The sequence below is a fragment of the Littorina saxatilis genome, linkage group LG7 (assembly GCF_037325665.1).
Source record: "Littorina saxatilis isolate snail1 linkage group LG7, US_GU_Lsax_2.0, whole genome shotgun sequence".
Classification (NCBI taxonomy): domain Eukaryota; kingdom Metazoa; phylum Mollusca; class Gastropoda; order Littorinimorpha; family Littorinidae; genus Littorina; species Littorina saxatilis.
In genome coordinates this window covers 8071924-8099514 of record NC_090251.1, presented here as the reverse complement: position 1 = coordinate 8099514, position 27591 = coordinate 8071924, and the positions used below count along the sequence as shown (strand labels likewise).

Genomic DNA, 27591 nt, shown 5'->3' with positions numbered 1-27591 from the left:
GAGAGAGAGAGACTAAAAAAGAGAGAGAGAGAGACTAAGAAAGAGAGAGAGAGAGACTAAGAAAGAGAGAGAGAAAGAGAGACTAAGAAAGAGAGAGAGACTAAGAGAGAGAGAGACTAAGAAAGAGAGGGAGACTAAGAGAGAGAGAGAGAGACTAAGAAAGAGAGAGAGAGAGACTAAAAAAGAGAGAGAGAGAGACTAAGAAAGAGAGAGAGAGACTAAGAAAGAGAGAGAGCGAGAGACTAAGAAAGAGAGAGAGAGACTAAGAGAGAGAGAGACTAAGAAAGAGAGAGACTAAGAAAGAGAGAGAGAGAGACTAAGAAAGAGAGACAGAGAGAGACTAAGAGAGAGAGAGACAGAGAGAGAGAGAGACAGAGAGAGAGAGACAGAGAGAGAAACAGACAGAGAGAGAGACAGACAGAGAGAGACAGAGACAGACAGTCAGATAGACAGACAGTCAGATAGACGGATAGACAGACAGACAGACAGACAGAGCAACTGACATACAGACAGAGACTGAGATACGGACAGACAAACAGAGAGACAGACAGTCTCTTGGAGACAAACAGGCAGACAGACACTGTTCCGCCGCTTTGGTAATTATGGGTGTAGCAGAACCCGCGCCGTCGGCAGAGGGATAGTTACAATCACTACTACTCTTTAAAAGTATGGGTATGTGTGAACCCGCGCCATCGGTAGTGTTTATGTAAATTATCATAATCAATTAATTCTGATGTTTTGTCATGTACACACTAAAAATTTGCAGACAGAGAGCAAATTAGGTGTGTGAGAGATACTTAAAATTTCAAAACGATACCTTTAATGGTTCCAGAGTTACAATGATTTTAGTGTGTCTCTGGGTACAGGTGAACCCAGGAAGCACGGCAAAGGTTAAAAAAAAGTTACCCAGACCGTCAGCTGACATACTACAGGCAGAGAAAGGGGATGATGCTGACGATGATGATGGTTATGATGATGATGATGGTTACGAGGGGGAGGGGGGTAGCAGGAAGGAGGACAACATGACATCAGATACATTATTCTGTAATTGTGATATGAACACAACGCAGATAAATGACTACGTACTAGCAGGTTGCATTACAAGCACTTGAAGAAAAAACCTTGGTTCAAGAAGACCGAATCATTGTCATTTGATCTTGTTACAGGCGTCAGATTCAAGTTTCTTTTCTTCGTCTTGTCAAGGAATCAAACATGTTGAGCGTATACAGCATGACTTGCTTCTTTCTTTTGATCATTTTAGAAATCGACAGAGGCAGGGACACCACCAGTGAAGAGCGAAATAAGACAAAACCCGAGTTACATGGACAGGGAACAGAGGTCACTCCAATGCAAAATGCAGCCGTCACAGTCAAGGAAGAATGGAGCAGACGACCACCCGGCATGGCTGTTAAAGAGGATGACAAAAGATGGTCCCACGGCACGGGCGACAACACCACCAACACCACATTGCTCTATCCGCCAGCTCAACACCACGACACGGGCAACTCCACCACCAACACCACATTGCTCTATCCGCCAGCTCAACACCACGACACGGGCAACTCCACCACCAACACCACATTGCTCTATCCGCCAGCTCAACACCACAACACGGGCGACACCACCACCAACACCACATTGCTCTATCCGCCAGCTCAACACCACAGCGATTCAAGTAACGCGCCTGAGACACGTAAACCTGCTGCTCTCACTGACCAAAGACAGAAGAAACTGAAAGACTGGTCGGGCAACCCGTCAGACGAATCTTCCATGACATCAAATGGCAGAGACACGGGACAAGAGAGAGGCACATCGGGCAACCCGTCAGACAAATCTTCCATGACATCAAATGGCAGAGACATGGGACAAGAGAGAAGCTGGTCGAGCAACCCGTCAGACAAATCTTCTATGACATCAGATGGCAAAGACACTGGACGAGAGAGAGGCAGGTCGGGTAAGCTGTCTGAGAAATCTGTCATGACATCAGATGGCATTGACACGGGACAATTGGGAGGCAGGTCGCGCAACCCGTCTGACAAATCTTCCATGACATCAGATGGCAAAGACACGGGACAAGAGAGAGGCAGATCGGGCAAGCTGTCAGACAAATCTTCCATGACATCAGATGGCAGAGACACTGGACGAGAGAGAGGCAGGTCGGGTAAGCTGTCTGAGAAATCTGTCATGACATCAGATGGCATTGACACGGGACAATTGGGAGGCAGGTCGCGCAACCCGTTTGACAAATCTTCCATGACATCAGATGGCAGAGACACAGGACAAGAGAGAGGCAGATCGGGCAACCCGTCTGACAAATCTTCCATGACATCAGATGGCAGAGACACGGGACAAGAGAGAAGCTGGTCGGGAAACCCGTCTGACAAATCTTCCATGGCATCAGATGGCAAAGACACGGGACAAGAGAGAGGCAGATCGGGCAAGCTGTCAGACAAATCTTCCATGACATCAGATGGCAGAGACACGGGACAAGAGAGAAGCTGGTCGGAAAACCCGTCTGACAAATCTTCCATGGCATCAGATGGCAAAGACACGGGACAAGAGAGAGGCAGGTCGGGTAAGCTGTCTGACAAATCTTCCATGAAATCAGATGGCAAAGACACGGGACAAGATAGAGGCAGATCGGGCAAGCTGTCAGACAAATCTTCCATGAAATCAGATGGCAGAGACACGGGAGAAAAGAGTTGGTCGGGCAACCCGTCTGACAAATCTTCCATGACATCAGATGGCAGAGACACAGGACAAGAGAGAGGCAGATCGGGCAAGCTGTCAGACAAATCTTCCATGACATCAGATGGCAGAGACACGGGACAAGAGAGAAGCTGGTCGGAAAACCCGTCTGACAAATCTTCCATGGCATCAGATGGCAAAGACACGGGACAAGAGAGAGGCAGGTCGGGTAAGCTGTCTGACAAATCTTCCATGAAATCAGATGGCAAAGACACGGGACAAGATAGAGGCACGTCGGGCAAGTTGTCATACAAATCGTCCATGACATCAGATGGCAGAGACACGGGAGAAAAGAGTTGGTCGGGCAACCCGTCTGACAAATCTTCCATGACATCAGATGGCAGAGACACGGGACAAGAGAGAAGCTGGTCGAGCAACCCGTCAGACAAATCTTCTATGACATCAGATAGCAGCGCCACAGGAGAAAAGAGAAGCTGGTCTTTCAACACATCACACAAATCACTGACCACATCGCGTCCAGAACTTGAGGCGACAAGAGAGGCGACGAAGCAACACCACTGGCAGGACGCTCCTCATGACAGCACGACTACAGCTTGGCGCGAAGAAGACGCTAGGCAGCGGATGGAGCGGTGGAAGACGATGAGTCGCGACGAGCAGATGGAGCGGTTGAAGACGATGAACCACAACGAGCAGATGGAGCGGTTGAAGACGATGAACCACAACGAGCAGATGGAGCGGTTGAAGACGATGAACCACAACGAGCAGATGGAGCGGTTGAAGACGATGAACCACAACGAGCAGATGGAGCGGTTGAAGACGATGAACCACAACGAGCAGATGGAGCGGTTGAAGACGATGAACCACAACGAGCAGATGGAGCGGTTGAAGACGATGAACCACAACGAGCAGATGGAGCGGTTGAAGACGATGAACCACAACGAGCAGATGGAGCGGTTGAAGACGATGAACCACAACGAGGGGATGGAGCGGAAGACGATGCATCTCAACGTTTCAAGCGCCCGGCGTGACGACAAGGCAGTGAGGGGTGGGATGACGACACGGAGTAGGGAGCACCCACAGAGGAAGAGGCGGCAAGCGACTTACGGCGATGATGGTATTGTTTTCTGTGTGTTTGCTTCTTTCGTTAGAGCTATAGCTGTCTTATCCCTGGTTAAAACCCCACTATGTCTCAAACGGTTTACAAAACGATTTAAATCTTCTAATGAAAAAAGCAGTTCCAACCTTATGGAACGCTGTACAAGATATTGTCCCAAAGCATAGCTTTGGAGAGTTTCCTCTTTGGTCGGCTGGCCGGCAAAGTTACCAGGGGCAGAGTCCCCTATATTATACAATTCGCGGCTGCCCTTTCACCTTTTCTTTGAAGGCGTACAAATCCTTGCCGCGGCACCCCCCCTCCCCCTCCCCGGTGAGTAGACATGAAAGGGCATCCGCTAATAGCTAAACCCCCCCCCCCCCCTCCCTAAACCCGGGCCGCGACACAGAGCGGAAAACTATCCTTGGCAGAAAGGGTCAAAAATCCCCAAAATAAGGCCGTAAATGAATAAGGCCTTATTTAAGGAAATGAGGGCTTATTCGTTTTGATCAGAAACATAGTTTCTAGTTTTTATGAATGAGTTTTTTTTTTAATTAAAACAATCACGAGAACTCTCTCGCTTAGCCTTAAAGGTCCTGGTCTACATTTTCTCACAGAAATTAACATTTGACAGCGTAAATGCTGAGTCTATTCACTAACATTTTCAAAAAAACACCCCCCTCCGATCAGAAAAGACGGAGCCAGGTTAGCCGTTTGAAAATTCATTGTAGTATTTCAGCATAGTAGGATATCCTTATTTGGAACTAATGTAAACCGGAAGTTTTCAAAGTGCTCAACCACCCAGAATTCATAGAGGCAAGCAGCCGCTTACTTGACGAAAGTTCTCTGGTAAGTTCTTTTATCAATTTATGCAATACATTCTTGTCGTAGATGACTTTTAAGTGGCTGCAAACAAGGCTTCATAGTGCAACAAAACTGTGTCAAGCAATGTGTTTGCTCTATTCACGTACTGTGTTCGTCATTCGTCGACATGAAATCTTAGCTGAGTTGTCGCATTTCAGGGATCCTCTCAAAAGTCAGTTTTACGCTTACATAAGTGCACATTACGGTACTATATGTTTTATGGCGGTTTACAAAGAGTTCGGCTGAATGATTCGGTTCAGGAATTAAGAAGTCATAATAAAAGTAAAGCAAAAGCACAGGCCTAACACTAATTGAATGTCTCAAGACGCATAGTTCCGATTCAGTGACACACGTGCACTGACAATGAAATCTAAAATGCATGCAATCGATCTAATTTGTATTTCTACACACAAAAACATTTCGACTGCAAAATAAAGATCTGAATCAAAAACAATTATATTTTCCAACAAGAGTCTTTGATTTGTGTGCATTTATTTTTGATTAGTTTACGTAGACTGGTACCCGCAACACCGATGTAAGAATCGCCATTGCTTATCCTGTAAGAGTAACAACTACAGATCTGAATTATTTAGCAGTTGAATCAGAGATCTAGATTCTCCGGTTGAATCTTCGAATACAGATGATTTTTATGTCGTAGGTCTATGTGTGTGTGTGTGAGTGTACGTGAGTAAGTGTGTGTGTGAGTGTGTGTGTGTGTGTGTGTGTGTGTGTGTGTGTGTGTGTGTGTGTGTGTGATTCGCGTGGTGGTATTCATGAGTGATTGAGTGAATGGAAGTATCTGTGTTTGTTTTCTTATACCTGATCACGTTATGCATGTATAGTTCTTTAAAATGCCAAACGTGTAACTCATTATAGTTTTACAATTGGCATAAATAAACTGATATTGTGCTGTATTGTATGATAGGTATAAGCCACGTATTTTATTCACTTATGATTCAGTCACGTCAATAATAACCGTTTGTCCATTTCTTAGATTGTGTCTTTTATCAGTTTTTGACTCACATGCGTAGCAAAAGTGAGTCTATGTACTCACCCGAGTCGTCCGTCCGTCCGTCCGTCCGTCCGTCCGGACGTCCGTCCGTCCGTCCGTCCGGACGTCCGTCCGGAAAACTTTAACGTTGGATATTTCTTGGACACTATTCAGTCTATCAGTACCAAATTTGGCAAGATGGTGTATGATGACAAGGCCCCAAAAAACATACATAGCATCTTGACCTTGCTTCAAGGTCAAGGTCGCAGGGGCCATAAATGTTGCCTAAAAAACAGCTATTTTTCACATTTTTCCCATTTTCTCTGAAGTTTTTGAGATTGAATACCTCACCTATATATGATATATAGGGCAAAGTAAGCCCCATCTTTTGATACCAGTTTGGTTTACCTTGCTTCAAGGTCAAGGTCACAGGAGCTCTTCAAAGTTGGATTGTATACATATTTTGAAGTGACCTTGACCCTGAACTATGGAAGATAACTGTTTCAAACTTAAAAATTATGTGGGGCACATGTTATGCTTTCATCATGAGACACATTTGGTCACATATGATCAAGGTCAAGGTCACTTTGACCCTTATGAAATGTGACCAAAATAAGGTAGTGAACCACTAAAAGTGACCATATCTCATGGTAGAAAGAGCCAATAAGCACCATTGTACTTCCTATGTCTTGAATTAACAGCTTTGTGTTGCATGACCTTGGATGACCTTGACCTTGGGTCAAGGTCACATGTATTTTGGTAGGAAAAATGTGTAAAGCATGTGAGTCGTATGGGCTTTGCCCTTCTTGTTATGGTTTTTGTTTCTTTTTTGTATTAAAAGCTGTCCATTTCGATACTCAGGTCGAATCAAGCATGCTTTTCTCATGTCTCAACTATAAGCTCAACCTCATCTTCTCCATCCGTCAGAAGAGACAGGACAGGGCCAGCAGGTGCGGCCGTGTTGTTTGTCAGCGCAATCCGGGACTTTGAAGGGGAACAAGGACACAGAGAGGCCGCATACGGACAGCTATTCAAAAAGCTGCCGCCAAGAGTTATCGGGAAGAAAGATCCAACTCTCTTACAGTGATGTAATGGTTTGAAGATTTCTTCTCTCTGTTATTGCCTGGGTGCTTATATTAAGTGGGCTGATTGTATACTGTAAATGACTGTGAGCGTGTGTGTGCGTACGTGAGAGAGAGAGAGAGAGAGAGAGAGAGAGAGAGAGAGAGAGAGAGAGAGAGAGAGAGAGAGAGAGAGAGAGAGAGAGAGAGAGAGAGAGAGAGAGAGAGAGAGAGAGGTGGTGACACACTATAATTCCGTTTGCTGTTTAAAAGAATACTTACAAAATCGACAATCTAATCAATCAGTCAAGACACATTTTATTAACTAAAGAATGTTAATTATACACACTCGCACATGTATACATCTGAATGCATGAAGCACACACACACACACATGAGATATAATGATATATCATCACACACACACACACAAACACACACACACACACACACACACACACACACACACACACAAACAATTACAGGGTAACCCCCCACAAAAATGCCACCCATTAAAATGCTGATAACTCTTGAATTGCTTTAGCAACTTTCTTGAAATTTGGTGTACATTATAGCCTGAGATGTGGGATGATAATTCCACAACGTTTCCTGTATGCCGATCAAGTGGGCTTATTATTATATCCATATGCCACTTGTTTAATAATACTACATATATGAAAAAAGATTAAATGGATACAAATTCGCATGCACCACATTATTTCATGACAATATGACTTTTAATTGTGTTGGTCAGAACATGGTGAACGAGATCACCGTTGAAGAGGTGAGGAAGCTGGTGCTGTCCATTGCTGAGCGACTCCCATGTCCGGTTGTGGACATGGCCTACAACCTAAACAGAGGATCCTCCCCAGAGGAGCCTCCTGCGGGGGCTGCCACATGTCCTTCCATGTGTGTTTGTCACCACTACCAGGATAGGGGAAGGGAGGTGGATAACCAGTGTTGCGGCATGCAACCTCAAAGTTGCACCTGTCAAAGACTTGTAAGTACAAAAATAGTAAGTGCTGAAAGAAACTTGACAAGATTAATTTGTGGATTTATTAATGTGTGCTTATGTATTTGTAGGTGTGTGAGCCACAGTGAGTGTGTGTGAACGTGTGTGTTTTGTATGTGTGTGTGTGTGAGTCATGGTGCATGCATGTGAATGGGTGTGTGTGTTAGATTAACTAGTTTCATTTTCCTAGGAGTAAATATAAGATTGATATGTGGATTCATTTAGTGTGTGTGTGTGTGTGTATTTGTACGTGTGTGAACGTGTGTGTTATGTATTTGTACGTGTGTGCGTGTGAGTGTGTGCGAACGTGTGTGTTTTGTTTGTGTGTGTGCGAGTCATGGTGTGTGTATGTGAATGGGTGCGTGTGTTAGATTAACTAGTTTTATTTTTCCTAGGAGTGAATATAATGTATAGTCATGTTAATCCATGTTTTTTTCTGTGCTATGATCAGACATGTTGTTGTATGGACCAAAGCACTATTTACATTTTTATTCCTTCAATTTCTTTGATTCTTTAAATGATTGAGGATTACAGTACATGTACTGCGTTCTGGGGACACTATTGATCATCCTTGCATATGTTTTGAAACACCTCTTGCTTTTAATTATCATGTAATGTTTGAATTTGCAACTTTACGGATACACTTTACAGTCTTTATAAATTAACCATTCTGAGTCTGATAGTGATACAATGTCTTTTTGTTGTCTTATTTTTGTGCAATATAAAATATTAATAAACAGTGCCTGTTACTGAACCAGTGAAATCCTTCATGTTTTGATTATGCATGATTGTGTGTGAAACTGAAAAGAGCAGCTGACAGGAATCAAAAGAGAATGTGCTTAAAATGCTTATGCTTTAGATACATGCTACATGTATTGCTAAACTGACTTAAAAAGGGTTGCGCTTGTTCATGTACAGATAATCTTTTGCACAGGAAAACACAGTGCAAAAGAACTGACTGAATTCAGTCTGACAAGTAGGCAATGTTGATCTGTTATGGTTATGCCATGGTATATTTTAGTTGTCTTAGGTCTCTGCCCTGTACTACAATTTTCAGTTGGGCTGATGAACAAACCATGAAACAAAAGCTAATAAAATCCACCTACCAAGTTGGTGATCGACTTTCGGAGTTTGACGACAGGGGCCAGGAAAGAGAGTTCGTGGTAAAACTCTCCAGTCGGCAGGTATACGTCATCTCTCCCAGCTCCACTTCGGGTGGTGTTCTGAACTTTCTTGAGTTCGCGGACGTACAGAGTTCGCTCGTGAACTAGCCTCTTCTCAATGTCATCCACTGGAGAAAAAAAATTACTAACATAAATTACATGGACCTCTCCAGTATTAATCCTGTTTACACATGTACATTAAGTTACACGCACCTTTGCAGACTTTGTTTGGCATTCAAGAGGCATTCCAAAAACTGAAGATGGACCCTTGGATTTCAAATTAAATAATATGCTTTAAAGCAAAACCCAAGAGGAATTTTATCAGCTAATTTTTCTAGGCATGCAGAATAGATGAAGATCTAATAACTTAAGAGTTTGACAGCAGAACAACACCTTCAACTCGAGTGCAAATTCAGTTCACCTATGTCAATCAATGTGTGTGAGTATTTATGTGTCAGCATCTCTTGCCACTGACTGATGGCGCTGAATCTAAGTAAAAACTCATTTGTATTTGATTTTTTTTTAACTTGAAAGTCAAAGCTCCACCTCTATTTTTATAATTGTGTCTGGAATGACCAACAAAATGTGCAAAAAGGAATGAAAGTGCACAAAAAACAGGATTTAGTTAGCCCATAAGGTTAGTGTTAATAAGCCAAAACCCTCATCTTTGCATACATCGAACAACACATGCATATTTGTTATCATCCTTCAACTGCCACTACTGAAGAAATATATCATTAGCAACAGTAGCGCTTAAAATACCAAAGCATTGATCTCACTTACACGCCCGAATCACAATGTCATGAATGTGCCAGTGCAAAATCAACACATGAAGTTATGAACTGAACACTCACAAAAACAACATGAAGATAAGCTCCACTAAAATCATGTGCGCAAGTAAAGTGTTCTTCAATATCTTCAATATCAATTATCAATACTTTCATTACAAACGCACTGAGCTGAAAAACATGACACAATTTTGTCAGAAACTAGATCTAGACTGAAACTGGTGAAAGTGGAAACGAAAGAAGAGACGAAAACAAAACTTACTTGATACCAACACACCGTACTTCGCCTGGAAGTTCATTTGCACCGACTGCCACGCCGCGAACTTTGCGTCCCTGTTTTTGTACAACTTGGAAAATGTATTCCACAGGGGTTCGTGGCTTCTGTAAAGATCGATTAGTTCGCCGATCTGTGTCGAAGAGAATCGGTAATTAGAAACCGCCATGTTGTACATGTCTACCCACAATCCAACTCGATTTGACGGTTGACGTCATCGCTCTGGTTTGCTCTGATTGGTCAAATTTCCGTCGTTCTATGTCTGTGTCATAGAAATTAGAACACGCGCTATTCTTCTGCAAATAACGCTTCGAGATCACAGCACGCTGCGGCGCGCCGTTTTGAGCATAAGTCAAATGTGGACAGGGTCGGACGGGAGTGTCTGGTCGGGCCAGGAAAAGTCAAAGGTTTTTAAATATCCCCCAAAACTTGAAAATCGAATGCCAAATGTTACAAACATCTCTGGAAAAATATTTTAAAAATTGAAAAAAAATTGTTGTTGTTGTAGTTGCAGATTTAGTGTTGCGGGGCTAACCAAGACAAGTCGCCTGGGGTCAAGTAGTGGTCACGTGATTTTTGGTACACTGTGACGTTGGTACACTGTGACGTCACAAGTTATTGTGTTGATTCTACCACTAGTACCAGCTTGATTTTCACACAGAAAAGTCACCACTGTATGCCCGAAAAGAATGCCTCGGTGGAGGGCAGCCGCAAACAGCAACAACTCGTCAATGTTCCCAGGCATTTCATAGACATAGCACACTTTCCCTCACAAAACTCTGAGTCTCTTGTGGAAATGGAAGAGATGTGTGCAGCACAAGCGTGCAGATTTCAAAGTGTCGGGCACTTTCTGGACACAGATTTCGCAATTTTTCTGCAGCACAAAAGTTGGCGTTTCATCCCTGAAACAAATGTTTTGACCACTGGCAGTGTCTTCCCTTCATAAAAGTCCGGAAAGGGGAGTATTACGCGAGGCTGGTACAGTCGACGAGCCATCGAAACTCCGAGGCGACATACGAACAGCGGATTATCTCACAAGAAGGAATGCGTTGAAGGTCAGAGTACATGCTTTTATTTTCATGCATACACGTAAACATTGTTTTGCTGCGCAGCGAATACGAATTGGTGCAGAACAGTGTGTCTGGGTCCAGCTGATATTCGCTGGAGTACAGATGCGCCACAGGCTAGATCTACAAAGTTACAGAACGGTCTGAGCTGAGCTAAGAGCAAGAGTAAAAAGTAGTCAGGGTTGTGGACACGTAAGACAATGCGTGTGTCACGTTATCTATTCTATTCAGTCGCAAACTATCCCCTGATATCAATTCATGAAATTGGCAGCGTTTGCTGGAATCATGGCTTAATGCTATTTTTACCAGATCTAAACTTTTGGTGGATGTGCAACCGGTAAGATAAACAGACACCTGCATGCTAGAGACAAGAAGATTACGAATTGTGCAGGGAATTAATCTTTCTGCATTGACTGAGAGACGCAAAACCAGTCTAATTGCTACAACATGGATACACATCCAGACGACTTCCAGAGGGTGTCTAAATGTTCAATGTACTGTATAGATCAGAAGCATACTTTCGAATTGATTTATACTCACACTCATTTTCTCTCTTCTTTTACTTCCAGACCTTTCATCATCACTCACGGCCACTGGTCAGAACAGGTCACTAGACACTGACACCGTGACCATTCCAGATTTCCCGGTTCTCCGTGATCACAACGCAACTGTTGACCAGTCCTGTTCCTACCGTCCAGAATCACCACAGGAGAAAACCAACGTGCCATTCATCGTAAGATTTTTGTTTTGTTTTGAAAATTAGTGCCTTATTCTAGCTTTGCAAAAAACGAAAAAGTGTCTTTGACAGATACCATCCAAATAATACGTTATGAAAACAAGTACAAGTTCATTTCTACTCATGTTAATCGTTTATGCTTTCTGTGCTGAGCGACATATGGATTGAATTTCTTTCGTTACTCACCTCCCGTCAACCTGCAAAACTATATCTGTCGAAGTAGTTTCAAATAAAGTCAGTATGCTTCCGAATAAAAAATATAAAAAGGGTATTTTCTGAAAATAATGTTTAATTATAGACCAAAACAAATATTCACGAGTATGTTGTTGACCTGATGGTCTTTATGGTAGACAGCAAGAGTTGCATGTTCAAGACCGTTTAAGCAGTACATTTGAAAGAGCAAGGTAATTTAAGGTGGTATAATTTTAATGGTAGGTTCCACTGTGAGGCGACATGGAGGGTATCTTTGACGGACTCATTCAACATTCATACCCATGGGCCATGCACATCACCTCAAACACATAAGCTTTGTTCTTGAGTCAAATTTATTGGCTTCATAAATTTATATTGTGAATTTTTGTCCGTTTGCAGATTGGCTTATCTGTGAATTTTTTCGAAAATATCTTGCGATCTACGTACGCATAATGTAACACATGAAGAAGAACATAAACAGTTCGTCAAAAGGAATCTAATTTGCATTTCAACCCATGTGCCTTCCTTATTGTTAATTTTTTCTTCATAAAGACTACTTGAAATAAACAAAATGTTTAACCATTTCAAGGCCTCTGAACACGTTTAAAAAAATGCAGGTCTTTGCTCACTATATCAGATCTGCCAAGGCTCAGTTTACACAGGTAAAATCATCTGTCGACTTGAACACATACCAATAATCAACAGCCTCACTGCTTCTTGGAGCTGGATTTTGTGTGTGGAATGAATCACACATGTGGCGTTTTAGAATATAATTCATGGAAGATGTACATTCTTGCAGAAAGGCTTTAATTTAATAATTCGGTCTTCGTGATGTTCTCTTAAAATAACTAACATGTGTTCCCTTTGCCGGACCTCTGAACCAGTTTTGTGAATATGCAGGTTAAACTCGTGCTTTTTCTGTGTTATCAGTGTATTTCTCATCCAGGCATGGATGCCTCCTCTTAAATGGACAGCCCTTCGACAGCCCTTCCCGTTTAAGCGATTGGGTTCAAAATCTCAAATCTTACCAGGCTTTTACATGGGATGTGGCCATCCTTCCGTTTTGAAAAAAATACCAGAACTCAACACTCTGTAACAGTATGAGTACTCTCTTTGCGAATGTAGAATTTTATGAATTAATTTCTTAAACGCCACACGTGTAAAACATTCCCTAACAAATCCAGCTCCAAAAACCAGTCAGGATGTTTATTCCTGGTATATGTTCAAGTCAAGAGATTTTTTTCTTCATGTAAAAGTCTTCGCAGATCTGTGTAGTGAGCAATCCTGTTTTGGAAAAGGACGTGCCTTTATGCCTGTATAGACGGTTTGATTGTTGAGATACCTGGTGGCAATGACCGCACGGGTGGCAAGAGGTAGTAATGCACAGATGACAAAAAACCGACCTGCATTTAAAAAAAAGTTAGGAGGCCTTGATAGGGGGAAACATTTTGTTAATTTCCAGAATCTTTATGAAGAAATAATGAACGAGAAGAAAGTCTGGTCTTGAAGTAAATGCAAATTAAACTATGTATACTTTTGACAAACTTTTCTGTTCTTATTCACATGTTAAAATGTGTGCAGAGATCGTTAGTTACTTCCCCAAAACCATATTTCAGGCAACAGGCAAACGGAAAATATTGAACACAAGCTATGCTGACCGGCTCATGGACTGACTACCTGATGCTGGAGTACACCAACAGTGGAAAAAGTCTGGAACAAAATGTTGCAGAATGTGAACCATGTACCGGACCACATGACAACTCAGTATCTTCAAACCACGCAGGAATCTGTTCAACCAAAGATACTAGTTCAACACAGTCACACGATTTGTAAAAGTATATTTCAGCCTTCTGTAGCTCAGGGAGTTTGAACCCCACTCTTCATCCGTTTGGGAAAGTATTTCTGATTGTTTTGACTGCACAGGTTGGTAATGGTACTCTGATGCTTCTGCCTAGAAACCCCACTCGCTAGCGCACCAGCTGCCTGTTATGGGTAAGCGACGTGCCTGTATTTCCTGCAAAGCAAGACAGAATAAAACAGCAGCTTAGTTTGAGCTTTTAAGACATTCGTACCAGAGAAAACGTGTACGTGTTTGTTTGGAGAGGGTGGATAGAATCATAAGACACGCTGTGTCTATGTGACGTAGAGCAGGTTTTCAAATTCATGCTGAAGCACTGTGTGATCGCTATTTTTTTGGCATATCTTACCTTGATTTCAGATAGACTGGGAACCGAAATGAGGATGTTCACATGAATAAACTATGCTGATATGTATGTGTTTAGAAATAAAGAATAGTGTTAATGATATATGATGGTGTTTTGTTTTTTTAACCCAATGTGATATTTTCGTATTTGAAAACAAATTGTACACTCTGTTGTCAATTTTACTTTCAGTTTCAGATAAATAAATCTATCATAATGGAAATCATCTGTTTGTGTTGTGTTACTTACCCATTTTGATCAATGTTGAGTCGTCCATATTCCTGTGTGTACGCATAGTATGCAGTTTGAAGGTAGTATATGTCCGAGCAAACATAGGAGGATGTGCTGTTAGGCTGTCTATCTCCTCATCCAGGTTTTCCAGATATTTGAATTTCGTTCCCTCTTGGAGTTTCTGCACTGACACCTGATAAGCAAAATACACGTATCACTCTGTGATCATGGCAAAATGCATCATCTGTATGCCCCGTTCAAAAATTACCTTGAGATTCTAAGGTATACACATAAATTGGAGTGGATCACAAAAACAACACGAACAGTAGTACATGTACATATTCAGTTTAAAAATTCATGCAATGAGAGTCAATAACCCGATTTAACCCCAGGTAGATTCAGGGTCCCACTGACTGAATCTCATATGGTTGCTTTTCGGCACACACCACACATTTTTAATGGGACTGTGAGGTTTTGTTAATACAGTCAAATATATAGTAGCAACGTACTGTCTGTTCAGTGTTCGTGACGTTTGAGAATACCGATCTATGCACTAACGCATTGTCTTTTTGTAGTGTGACTGTCCGATATTGCGTACTCCTAAAAATCAATAATCAAAAAGTTTGAACTGCTGTAATCGTGTTTCAGCATATGTCTGACACTGACAGTGCTTATTTGCTTCCAAAACGGCTTGCGATATCACGCCATCAGCGTTTCGCCACTGCTCAGAAAATCGTATGATTTCAGATCTAGTTTGAGATCGGAAATCACGTGTGCTCGTTTAAAAAAACTAAATTCATTTATTACTTCCCTTTGACCGTTTCGCAAGAAAAATGTCAGGATCACTATTAGATCTAGTATTAGCACATGAAAGCAGCCCACCGCCATTTCAAAAAAGTTTCACTGTTTAGTGGTGTCGATGTCATGTAGTGTCTTACTGTCGCAAATAAAAATACCAGGATAATTGCAGTTTTGTCCGCAAGAAACAGGCTTTGCGCAATGTTAACTTGATGTCTACATGTTTCGTTGTGTGACTGAAGAATTACTCAGAAAGATAAAATAAGGATAGTCGCGTGTGAACATCACTGTGGAAGCATTTATTCTAAACTGGGCAGCTCAAGGACGAAATCCTTGATTAAAGATAGGAAAATAAACAACACCAGATGCCTGAAATAATAGCATAAATCCATAATCTTTACATGCTTACAGATCTGTGGAAGCACATCAACTGATCTGTGAAAAACACACCTGACTTCGATCTAGCATGCACGAGGTAGCGACTACGGACTAGTGTTTCAACATCACAACAAAGAGAATCACATACCATTTCGTATTGCCGCTTATGCTGGCTCTGTTTCAAGCAGTTCCTTGTGGCCTCGCCAGCATTTTGACGACGAAGAGGCTCAAACGGGCACGCTAAAACCTCAGGCTGGCTGAAAACCGGTCCGTATTCCACTTGTCTTCCTCACTGCTTGAGCCGGCCATATTTGTTGTTCAAGGCTCGTGACGTAGCACACGTATGTGCACAAGGTCATGAGCCAAGACTGCGCGCGCGATGGAACGATTCAGAACAACCAAAAACGAGTCAAAGTATACTTTTTGGATTTCTGTGTTCATCTTTACACACGCATTTGTGGTTGATGAATTAAGAGGGTCAACGTATCAAAAGTGACCCTAAACCTTGGACTTTTCCTTTAAGGTGTCATGTCTGAATGACTATAGGCCTGTAGCTCTCACTTCTCACATTATGAAAGTTTTTGAAAGACTGGTGTTGACTGTTTTGAAGGTCCAAGTTGCTGCTTTTCAAGATTCTTTGCAGTTTGCATACAGGGCCAAAGTAGGGGTTGATGATGCACTATTGTTTATGTTACATTCTGTGTACACACATCTGGAGAAGAGCTCTGCTTGTGTTAGAGTTATGTTTTTTGATTTTTCTTCTGCCTTTCAGACTATTCAGCCTCATCTTCTGGCTCAGAAGTTACAAAACATGTCTTTGCATCATAGTACAGTGAAATGGATTCTGGATTATTTAGTAGATAGACCACAGTTTGTACGATGGAATGGTACTTTTACATCTGACATGATTAACACTTTCACCGGAGCACCACAATTAACAGTTTTGTCACATTTTTTGTTCACCCTGTATACATCTGATTTTAAAGTACAAGGAGAGTCATGTCATCTTCAGAAATTTTCTGACGACTCTGCCGTGGTTGGTAGTATTCTTGATGGTGATGAGAGCTTGTATAGAGAACGTATTGATGATTTTGTGTCTTGGTGTGATTCCAACTTTTTAGTATTAAACGCAAGCAAGACGAAGGAAATGATTTTTGATTTTCGCAAAAACAAAAACACTGTCCATCCTGTAGTCATCAAAGGTGATGCGATTGAGATAGTCAGCGAGTACAAGTATTTAGGTGTAGTTCTAGATAACAAGCTAAGCTGGTTTAATCATGTTGATGCTGTTTTTAAGAAGACGCAGTCAAGATTGTTTTTCCTGCGCAAGCTGAGATTATTCCATGTGTGTAACAAGATGCTGTACATGTTTTATCAGAGTATGGTGTGCAGTGTGATGGTGTTTGCATCAGTGTGTTGGGGAGGGAATGCCACTGCAAGGGACACTGGCAGGCTGAACAGGCTGATAAAGAAAGCGAGTTCTACTGTAGGCCAGAGCCTTGACACCCTTGAAGTCCTTGTCGAAAGAAGGCTTGCCAGTAAGTCCAGAGCTATTCTGTTCGACCCAGGGCATCCCCTCCACGACGCACTGATGGATCTCCGCATAACACGGAACGCTCGGTTTCTCATGCCTAGGTGTCGAACGGAGCGTTTTCGGCGTTCTTTTCTTCCTGCAGCTGTGAGATATTTTAACAGCAATCGTGCCATCGTCCTGGCCACAGACTATCAGTGATGCCTTTTAAATGTACCTCTTAGTGATAGATTTAATATGATTTGATGACTGTTTGACCTTTGATCATAACTAGTGCTGTGAAAATGAGCTCTAGCTTTGTTGTGATGGTGTTGACACTATATTTGCCCAATTGAGTCTAACTACCTGATGGCTAATCTACTGTGATACCTGTGATAACTGATGATGATTACTGTTATTGGTTTTTATGTGTTTGGTTGGTCTCTTCTTTGGTAGTGCAATAGCGTTAATTATGGATTGTTGTTATCATCATTTACATAAAAACTTATCTGTTAATCCAAACAATGATATAATTACTGTGATGTTCTTAACTACACTTTAACATGGAATGTATGTATGTATGTATGTATGTATGTATGTATGTATGTATGTATGTAGGTATGTATGTAGGTATGTATGTAGGCATGTATGCATGTGTATTGGTGTGTCGGTGTGTCAGGTGTGCAAGAAAAAAGGGTATTTTTATATCATGGGTTTTATGAATTTTCTTCTTTTATTCTTTTATAGTTATTAATTAATGACCTATATGTGCTGATGACTAATTTAATTTCCTTTGTTGGATCAATAAAATGTTATGAGTTATGAGTTATGAAAAATAACCGTTTTTCTCCAGCATTTGTCTTTTCTGCAGAATAACTGAATAAAGTCATAATCCGCTAAGGATAGTTACCCGTACACTTTCCCGCGTGCTGAAAAGTTCCACTTCTAGATGTGTCTATTGTAAACGCCCAGTGTCGAGCAAGCTCCCACCCCCTACTTTGGGTCCAAAACTGTGTATAGCCCCCTACTAGACCAGAGACATCCAGATTTGCCTTCGTCAAAAGTTCGTGAGTTCCGATCTTCGCGAGTTTGTTGAAGTGGTGACGTCACATCCCGTCACGGTCAGCACTTTCCAATTTTGGTCCAGATCTACGCGAAGTTCTTCGTGCGCGTTCGTCTGTTTTCGAAACAGTGATGACGAGTAGTGTTATATATGACGAGTCTTTTTTATCGGAATATTCCAGACATCTGAATATGCTGGGTACACAAGCAACACTGGAAAAAAATGCGATTTTTAGATTCATTCCTGTAAAATCTCTCAAGTCTAAAACAAGTGTATTGTGCAAGAGAGATCAAGGGAGATAATTGGCAGGATATGTCGCCCGTCGACTCAAGTTCTGAGTTTTCAATCAATCAATCAATCAATATGAGGCTTATATCGCGCGTATTCCGTGGGTACAGTTCTAAGCGCAGGGATTTATTTTTTTATTCTTATTTTATGTAATTTATATCGCGCACATATTCAAGGCGCAGGGATTTATTTATGCTGTGTGAGATGGAATTTGTTTACACAATACATCACGCATTCACATCGGCCAGCAGATCGCAGCCATTTCGGCGCATATCCTACTTTTCACGGCCTTTTATTCCAAGTCACACGGGTATTTTGGTGGACATTTTTATCTATGCCTATACAATTTTGCCAGGAAAGACCCTTTTGTCAATCGTGGTATCTTTAACGTGCACACCCCAATGTTGTGTACAGTTTTGTGTGGGTATCCGTGCTCATGTACTAGGCCTCGAAAATGAACAGTTTACAGATGCACAGTCTACAGAAGCGTCGTAAAGATATTACACTTTAACACTGCGCACATAAAGCATATTTTTACCATAATGAAAAGGACTAAAAGTACTCACGAAGATTGCTGTTTGAGGTTCGTCAAACACGCCTTTTTCACCACGCAGATCCCGGTCTTTGGCAAGCAGTGGTGGGCGCGAAAAACCAAGCGCATGCGCATTGAGGCACAACGTTAAAAATAGAGAGGAAATCCCCACCACCGACGAATGTTCGTCTGACGAAGGTTGAATCTGGATGTCCCTACTAACTACAGCCGAACCAAGCCGAACTATGTTCGGCGAATGCTACATCGTGCCTTGTCCGGTGTACTAACTAGCGGCGAATGTTTTGGTGTCACATGATCAAGAAATATCACGTGAGAAGACTCGTGATCGGTTGACAGCGTTATAACCGCCATTACTGTCACTCTTCAGGGACTATGATACACACACATTCAACCAATGAAAAGTCAGTTCGCCTAAGGCTACAGTGACGCGCTGCAAGGTTTGCAGGAGTGAATCGGCGAACCTCGACCGTTGCAGCTGCAGCCCAAAAAAAGGGAAATCCCCTGATTTGATGACGTAGTGCAACGTTCGCCGAACCAAGTTGGGCTTGGTTTGGCTGTAGTAAGTAGCTGGCCTATAGGGTGCTGTACACCCTACATTTGGACGTACGTTTTTTTTAATATTATTTTTTAAACCCGCAGGAAATACAGACATCGTTCGAGTGAAAAATGACAGGATGCCGCGTTGCAGTCATGGTGTTGGTTTCATACTTTGCCACCGCGCAGTCTTTGGATAGCCATGCCCAAACTTAACGAAGATTTCGGATGCTCATTTGATATTACAGAGCTCGACCTTGAGCGGTTTTACAAAGATCGAGTGAACGAACTGTTGTAACTGTACGCTGTCTTTGACAAACACCCTACTCCCCCAAGATGACTTTGGTTAAAATGAGCTTACTACAGAATTTCATGTTAGGTTATCTGATATCATATTTCATTTGTGGCTTAAAAATTAATTGATGACTTTGGTCATTAAAATTCTGAAAATTGTAAGAAAAATATTTTTTCATAAAACGATCCACATTTACGTTCACCTTATTCTAAATCATTTGCTGATTCCAAAAACATATAAATATGTTATATTTGGATTAAAAACAAGCTCTGGAAATTAAATATATAAAAATTATTTTCAAAATTAAATGTTCGAAATCAATTTAAAAACACTTTCATCTTATTCCTTGTCGGTTCCTGATTCCAAAAACATTTAGATATGATATGTTTGGATTAAAAACACGCTCAGAAAGTTAAAACGAAGAGAGGTACAGAAAAGCGTGCTATCCTTCTCAGCGCAACTACTACCCCGCTCTTCTTGTCAATTTCACTGCCTTTGCCGTGAGCGGTGGACTGACGATGCTACGAGTATACGGTCTTGCTGCGTTGCATTGCGTTCAGTTTCATTCTGTGAGTTCGACAGCTACTTGACTAAATGTTGTATTTTCGCCTTACGCGACTTGTTTATTGTGTGTGTTTGAGAGAACGAGTGAACAAGAACAAGAACAAGAACAAGAACAAATCTTTAATTGTCTAAGGCCACAGCCCCTTACAATAGTGGTTAAAATAACAGCAATAGTATCTGCACAGTTATAAATTATAGTCACGCATAAAATTCAACAAATACATTAAAACCCTGATGACATATCACTGAACCTCATTTATAAGGGTTCGTCTCTTCTGTAGCATGAAGAACACAAATCTGCTGAAGCTGTTCATCACATTTTCCTCATTATTGCCACAGAAATACACAAGTTGTTGTTGCAGCGTCTTAGAGTTCGAGATTTTCAAATACTTTGCTCGAAGGTCTTGATAAAAGGGACATAAAAATACAACATGGTGTTCATCTTCTCTATCAGCTGTACAGAGAGGACAGTTTCTTGTCGTTTGGTTTGGTGCGTACCGAAACTTGTGAGCGTTGATTTCGGATACTCCTGCGCGGAAACGAGTAAGAGCAACTCTGTACTTAATATCTTCGATTAATTCAATGTATTTTACTTTTTCCAAGCATGTTTTGTAACAATTAAAAATGTCAAAAGGTTCACTGCATTCTAAAAAGGAGAACCATTCTTGACAAAAACAATCTTGTAAACGTCTTTTAAACTCTCGTAAGAAACACTTCTCATTCCCAACCGTTCCGTACATCCACACAGCAGCAAAACCATTACAACATAAAAGACTCTGCACATGTGAGACCCAATTTGTGTGGCCCTTCGATGCCAAATTACATAAAGCTTTATATGCAATCTTGGAATATCTTGAATCAGGTTGCTTCAGCAGTGTAAACCAGTATTTCACACATCTGACTGCAGAGTTAATATACAGCGGATGTCTTCCCAATTCACCATACACAATGTTGTTTGGAGTTCGAATTGTCACTTTCAGAAACTTGAGAGAACGAGTGAAAGAGAGAGAGAGAGAGAGAGAGACAGAGAGACAGAGAGACAGAGAGACAGAGAGAGACAGAGAGAGAGAGGGAGACAGAGAGAGAGAGGCTGAGAGAGTGTGTGTGTGCGTGTGTGTGTGTGTGTGTGTGTGTGTGTGTGTGTGTGTGTGTTGGTGTGAATGTGGGCGTGCATGCATCCTTGCGTGAATGTATTCATGTGTGTATGTAAACGTGTGCATGTGTGTATGTGTCTATCCCCCCTCCCTCTCTCTCTTTCTCTCTCTCTCTCGCTCTCTCTCTCTCTTTCTCTCTCTCTCTCTCTCTTGGCTCTCTGTCTCTAACACCGTACACACACACACACACACACACACACACACAAACACACACACATATACACACACACACATACACACACATACACACACACACGCCCACAACCCTCTCTCTCTCTCTCTCTCTCTCTCTCTCTCTCTCTCACTCAGTCTCTCTGTCTCAGTCTAACACACACATTATCATGAACAGACTCAAACGCACACACACGCACACACACGCACACACACACATGCACACTCACATACACACTCACACACACACACACACACACACTACCGCGCGCCCGCCGCAGACTCTTATAACTATCAAATCATCACAGTGCTGTGGCTAAAAATAACCTCAGCACAGGCCCAGGATTATGTCTACGGCGACTGTATGCAGTAATAAAGACGATCATCGATAATTTTTCTTGTGCGTTCCCATCTTCAGCAAATGTAAAACAGCACTCAGATCTGCCTGAAACATTGGCACCAATTGCCTCAACCATTTTTAGCTTCGCATGCAAAGTCACGATTTTTTTTTATCCTTAAACCCTGATTTAATAAGAATATTTGTTTAAATCTTTTGGAAAGGTTACGTAATAGTAATACGACACGCTTAATATACACGTTCACAAAAATCCACACACTTTCGTGTCAGCCTATTGGTCATAACCTCTGAAATTGCCAAAGCAATTCATTGAGAACATGAGCAGATATGGCTCTCTCAGTGGAGGACCCCCTCAAAAATGGCCGCAAAACGTGCCTTGTTTGGCCTCTGAAACGATTGACACCTACCGTCTTTGACAAAAGGCTACACAAATACTAAAGACGTAAGGTACATGAAACGAAATGCTCGGAACAGGAAATTGAATGGCCTTTCCAATGGTAGTCAGAAGTGTTTGGTAAGTGCACATTCTGATTTTTTGCAGATTTTAAAATACGGGGCATTGGTTTTTGTCAGGTCGATTTTAGGGGTGACGTTGTTTGACAGGCTGCCACGGGATGCCTATACAAAGTACCACCAATCGAACAAATGATATGAACAGTAGACATGATTATCTTTTCCAGCATATAAAGTTCAATTAAAATGGATTGTGGTTTAATTAACGCTTTTTTGAACGTGCGAAAATTGTTGCAATAATATGTTGGCCAAGTTTATGTTAAACTATTTAGTCGTAACTTGACAAAATGTAAAAATTTAACGTTGGGGTTATCTGGGATGTTTTAATGCTAGAGCTTCGAAACTTTACACACTTCTGGGGCTCGCTGATCTCCCGACATGACCCCAGTTTGCTTGACCCTCGTCAAATTTTGGGGTCACAGCGGGGTCATGTTTGGTGCATATTAACTTAACATTGAGGATTTCTCCGATACATTTCTCCCACTTGCAGGTTTTGATAATCTCCAGTAATAACACAAATTGATCAAATTTACAACAACAAATCAAATGAGTCATCAAAGTCAAAAAAATGATTTATTATGGTTTTTATGCTGTTTTTTGTGTCTCTCAACATTTGAAGGGTATTGAGTATGAGGTTAGTGATGGTGGTGGGAAGGGGTTTGGGGCGGGGCGTGTGTTTGTTTCTGGGATATTCTTAGGCTTGAATGACTAAATTATTTGATATGTCAGGTCGTGTTAGAATCAAATTTGGGGCAATTAGTACGAAATCAACATTCGCTTGGACTTTATTTTATAAAGGTAGAACAGCAAAACATTTTGACTAAATGTAAAAACTTAACGTTGGGGTTATCTCGGATATGTTTGAAGCTAGAGCTTCAAAACTTTGCACACTTCTAGGGCTCGATAATCTCCCGACATGACCCTAGTTTGCTTGACCCTCGTCAAATGTTGGGGTCACAGCGGTGTCATGTTCGGTTTATACCAAGCTTAACATTGAGGAATTCTTCAAAATTGTAAAAGGTAAAGCTTTTATATTTCACACACTTGTAGTTTTTGATAATCTCCAGCCATGGCACAAATTGATCAAATGAACTAAAAAATATCCAATGAGCTATCAAGGTCAAAACAATTAATGATACTGTTTTTTGACTCACCTGAGTTATAATATTATTGGTGAGTTTTAGGATTCATATGTGTCCGTCCGTATGTCCGTCATTTGGACAAATTGTCTGTATCGCGTTCGACATTCAGAACTCTACAAAATAACAGTAAAAATACAACTACAAATAAAGTAAAAGATTTTGCCCGACTCCAATGCGCAAGTTGGAGGTTAAGTATATACTTTTCCCTTTGTAATGTTTAACATTTCTACCCCACCTATGTTGACCAAGTGTTTGTTAGCTGATACCAGCTGTGCTGCAGCAGGTCACTAATAATTGTAGTAACTGTGTAGTAACTGTGTATCAACACGACGGAATGCACTGGTTAGATCGACGTTACAGGAAGCGACTGAAGTGACTGTGTGTACGGATATATTCGTACCAGGTCAGATAGAACCATATGAATGGGTACACTGGGAGACAATGAGTTAAAGAGAAATGGCGTTTATCAGACTTGGTGTGCTGACAACGATCTTCATGGTTTCTGAAAACCTTAACGACGCATTGCACCTTCCCAAGGAAGGGTTCACACATGCGCTTGCTACTGTGTTTGTTCTTTCTTTTTTTTCAGAGATTACCGCGTACTATGCAAACTATTCCTGTGGCTGCCCGCTTTGCAAAACGCCTGCGAATAAAAGCAATCTAGGTAAGCCATTTCTTGTTTGAGGTGTGGATGGATGGATGGATGTGTCATTGTACTAATCAATGAATTGATTTTGACAATTGTCAGACAAATAAAATTGGTGCATGTAATTGAATAAGTCAGGATGTGATAAAGGGATCATAAAGCATACAACATGAAAATGAGTAAGGAAAAATAAAACCCACACACACACACACATACTAACACACACTCACACACACACACTCACACTCACACACACACACACACTTACACACACACACACACACACACACACTCACACACACACACACACACCCACACACACACACACACACATACACTTACTCCTGTGCTTTGCTCGTTTGTGTCCACAGCACAGATTACCTACAAGAAACTGTCGTATTCGAGTTCACAGTGGCCATGCACAGCAGCGGGCTGCGGGGCGAACAATGGCAATACCGGTAGCCACTTAACTTATTATCCCGGAACACCCAACGGCGTTCACACCGGTGACGACGACAAACGTCCTTGGTGGTACTGTGATTTGGATGGCTATTTCACAATCACCACATTCGATATGTCTTTAAGAGACCCCAGTCTTAGCTGTACGTGATTGAGCTTTCTTTCTTTACTTTCTTTATTTGGTGTTTAACGTCGTTTTCAAACGTGATTCAGCTATTGTGCTTTATATATATACTTTTTATATGAAAGTTGCATCGCCTTTAAAGCGATCCAATTGAAGTCTTGCAGAAAACTTCTTCTTTACCAAGTCCTGTGTTGAACAGCAGTGAAAAGTTGACCGCTTTTCCTGTTTAACCTTTTCGAAATTAGATCTAACTTGTTCGCGTATCCATTTCTGGATCTGCAGGCTGGTACAGAGTTACCTCCCTTTAGGATTTTTCAAATTTCCCTTGTTTTAACCTAATGTCTTGGTTAAAACTTGTCTAAATTTCTAAATTCTTTCTTAATAATGATCAATTCTAAACTTTGGCCTTAAATCAAAGTGTTTCCCTTCACAGATATCCCCTTGGGGTTGTCAGATGAGGGTAGTCTCCCATGCCAACAGAAGCTACGATTCAGAGAGTGGTTTGCTTCTTAGTTGGATACCATGGGTTGACAACTCTTGCCATCAGTACCACCTGACCACTGATGAGACACAATATTGTCGACACCCGTGTCTGGTCTAGGTACAACAACAATGGTCCTCCTCAGGATTAGATTACCTTGTGATACGTCCCCCACAAAGGGACTTTGCTCTGTACATCTCGGTGCCCCTTGAGGAGGGTCTGATGCTCCCAATAGGCTGTCTGTGAAAGGATACTTATTTCTCTCTCTTTCTGTACTAAGAGATTTTAACAAATCTCGGAAGAAAGTCTCTGCTGACTTTCAATTGTTTCTTTCACAATTTCTGATGTGTTATATATATGTCACAGTGGAAATGAGAATCCAGTGAGATTCCGAATCGCACTAGTGGAGATTGGAATTCCAGTTTGCACTAGGGCAAACTAGAATTCTCATCTCCACTGGATATTTGTTGGTGAAGATTGGAATTCCAGTTTGCCCTAGTGCAAACGGGAATCCAGTTTCAGTGGAGATGGGAATTCCATTTTTCACTAGGGGAAATAGGAATTGGGGGGAATTGGGGGAAATAATGTGTTCAAAGGTTTATAATTGTTGTTAAAACCATTTCATCTTGAGTCACTCATGATTTTAAGGCTTACTCATTTCAGGTATTGAAATGCAAAAATAAAAATAAATATTATTGAATTGATATAATCGAACAACACAGAGTAATTGCGCACAATAAGGTTTTATTATCAATATCATTAAATCATATCACAAAGTTAAAAGCTTATAAAAGATGAAGCATGAAAGGTAGGCCTATCTATGCTACATGCCTTCACACACACTCCCACACATATGCATGCACTCACGCACACACACAAACATGCCTTTTTTGCTTTTTTTTCATTTCACTGGAAATCCATCAACAGTTCTTGCAAAATGTGCTTTCTGGGTGACATTTTGTACAGCAGTCTATGTTTGCTTTTCGGCAATTGCACCGTTTCGTTAGACAGTTGCCTTGCACCAATTTCTTCCAATTTGAACTGTTTTTGGATCCAGTGTTAAAATGTTGCTCCATGTTGGGATTTTTGTCCGGGGCTAGAATGCAGACACGCTTCCATCTTGTTGTACTTTTCTTGAGTTATACCATATGCATCTTTTCTGTTTGTATCCAAAGATTCAAGATGCTGCTTCAAAAGAATATAAAATTTCTCCTTTTGCTCCATGATCCACTCTCTGAGTCAGTTTAGCAGAAAACAAACTGCAGCAAGTCAAAATTTCTAACTGAGTGGAGAAGACTAGTGTTCACTCTTTCTTTAGGACTAAGAGTTCACAAAAGAAGTGAGAAGGCCAGACAGATAGACGACTGAGTGAACGTTCAGTAGTCGTGGTTTTACAATACAATACAATACAACAATACTGTCGGCTCTGATGGCCGAGGCCATCTCTCTCTCTCTCTCTCTCTCTCTCTCTCTCTCTCTCTCTCTCTCTCTCTCTCTCTCTCTCTCTCTCTCTCTCTCTCTCTCTCTCTCTCTCTCTCTCTCTCTCTCTTTCTCTTTATCTCATGCTTCATCTTATATAGACTTTTAACTTTGTGAAATGATTTAATGATATTGATAAAAAAAACTTATTGTGTGCAATTACTCTGTGTTGTTCGATTATATCAATTCAATAATATTTATTTTATTTCTGCATGACTCAAGATGAAATGGTTTTAACAACAATTATAAACCTTTGAACACATTATTTCCCCCAATTCCTATTTCCCCTAGTGAAAACTGGAATTCCCATCTCCACTGAAACTGGATTCCCGTTTGCACTAGAGCAAACTGGAATTCCAATCTTCACTAACAAATATCCAGTGGAGATGAGAATTCTAGTTTGCCCTAGTGCAAACTGGAATTCCAATCTCCACTAGTGCGATTCGGAATCTCACTGGATTCTCATTTCCACTGTGACATATATATATATATATATCCCATGAGCTGCTTCTTTGTCTCTGTAATGCTACTATGGGTATATATGTTGTATTTTTCGGCCTCAATAAATCGATGGGTTAAAACCAGAACCATCTAACTGGATTTCCACCATTTTGAGAAATGGCCACTTGAAGATTTCAACCCCTTATAAAAAATAGTAAACACAGGATTGTAGCCCTCATATTTTACACACTTGACTTA

General features: G+C 41.3%; 2 protein-coding genes and 3 long non-coding RNA genes across 5 annotated transcripts in view; 4 read left to right on the top strand and 1 right to left on the bottom strand.

The window, feature by feature from the left end:
- LOC138972052 (uncharacterized) overlaps nt 1-27591 on the top strand; it is a 542426-nt gene that overhangs the window by 389380 nt on the left and 125455 nt on the right. The window lies entirely within an intron of this gene.
- LOC138971934 (protein starmaker-like) lies at nt 1231-26004 on the top strand. Its single transcript, XM_070344779.1, has 3 exons — nt 1231-3823; nt 24293-24367; nt 24721-26004. Exons 1-3 carry the CDS (start codon nt 1231-1233, stop codon nt 24957-24959), a joined length of 2907 nt encoding a protein of 968 aa, XP_070200880.1. The 3' UTR covers nt 24960-26004.
- Nucleotides 10366-13706, top strand: LOC138970634 (uncharacterized). The gene is made up of 3 exons (XR_011457027.1): nt 10366-11010; nt 11592-11755; nt 13567-13706. It is a non-coding gene; the product is annotated as an uncharacterized lncRNA (long non-coding RNA).
- LOC138970632 (uncharacterized) lies at nt 13637-15926 on the bottom strand. Its single transcript, XR_011457025.1, has 3 exons — nt 15707-15926; nt 14401-14575; nt 13637-13964 (listed from the first exon to the last, which is right to left on the bottom strand). It is a non-coding gene; the product is annotated as an uncharacterized lncRNA (long non-coding RNA).
- Nucleotides 16485-17893, top strand: LOC138970639 (uncharacterized). Its single transcript, XR_011457032.1, has 2 exons — nt 16485-17650; nt 17687-17893. It is a non-coding gene; the product is annotated as an uncharacterized lncRNA (long non-coding RNA).

Bases quoted from the DNA above. Each gene is read 5' to 3' on its own strand.
- LOC138971934 (XM_070344779.1), top strand. From the start codon at position 1,231: ATGACTTGCTTCTTTCTTTTGATCATTTTAGAAATCGACAGAGGCAGG. The intron at 3,824-24,292 runs GTATTGTTTTCT...CTTTTTTTTCAG, and splicing joins AGCGACTTACGGCGATGATG to AGATTACCGCGTACTATGCA. The intron at 24,368-24,720 runs GTAAGCCATTTC...TTGTGTCCACAG, and splicing joins TGCGAATAAAAGCAATCTAG to CACAGATTACCTACAAGAAA.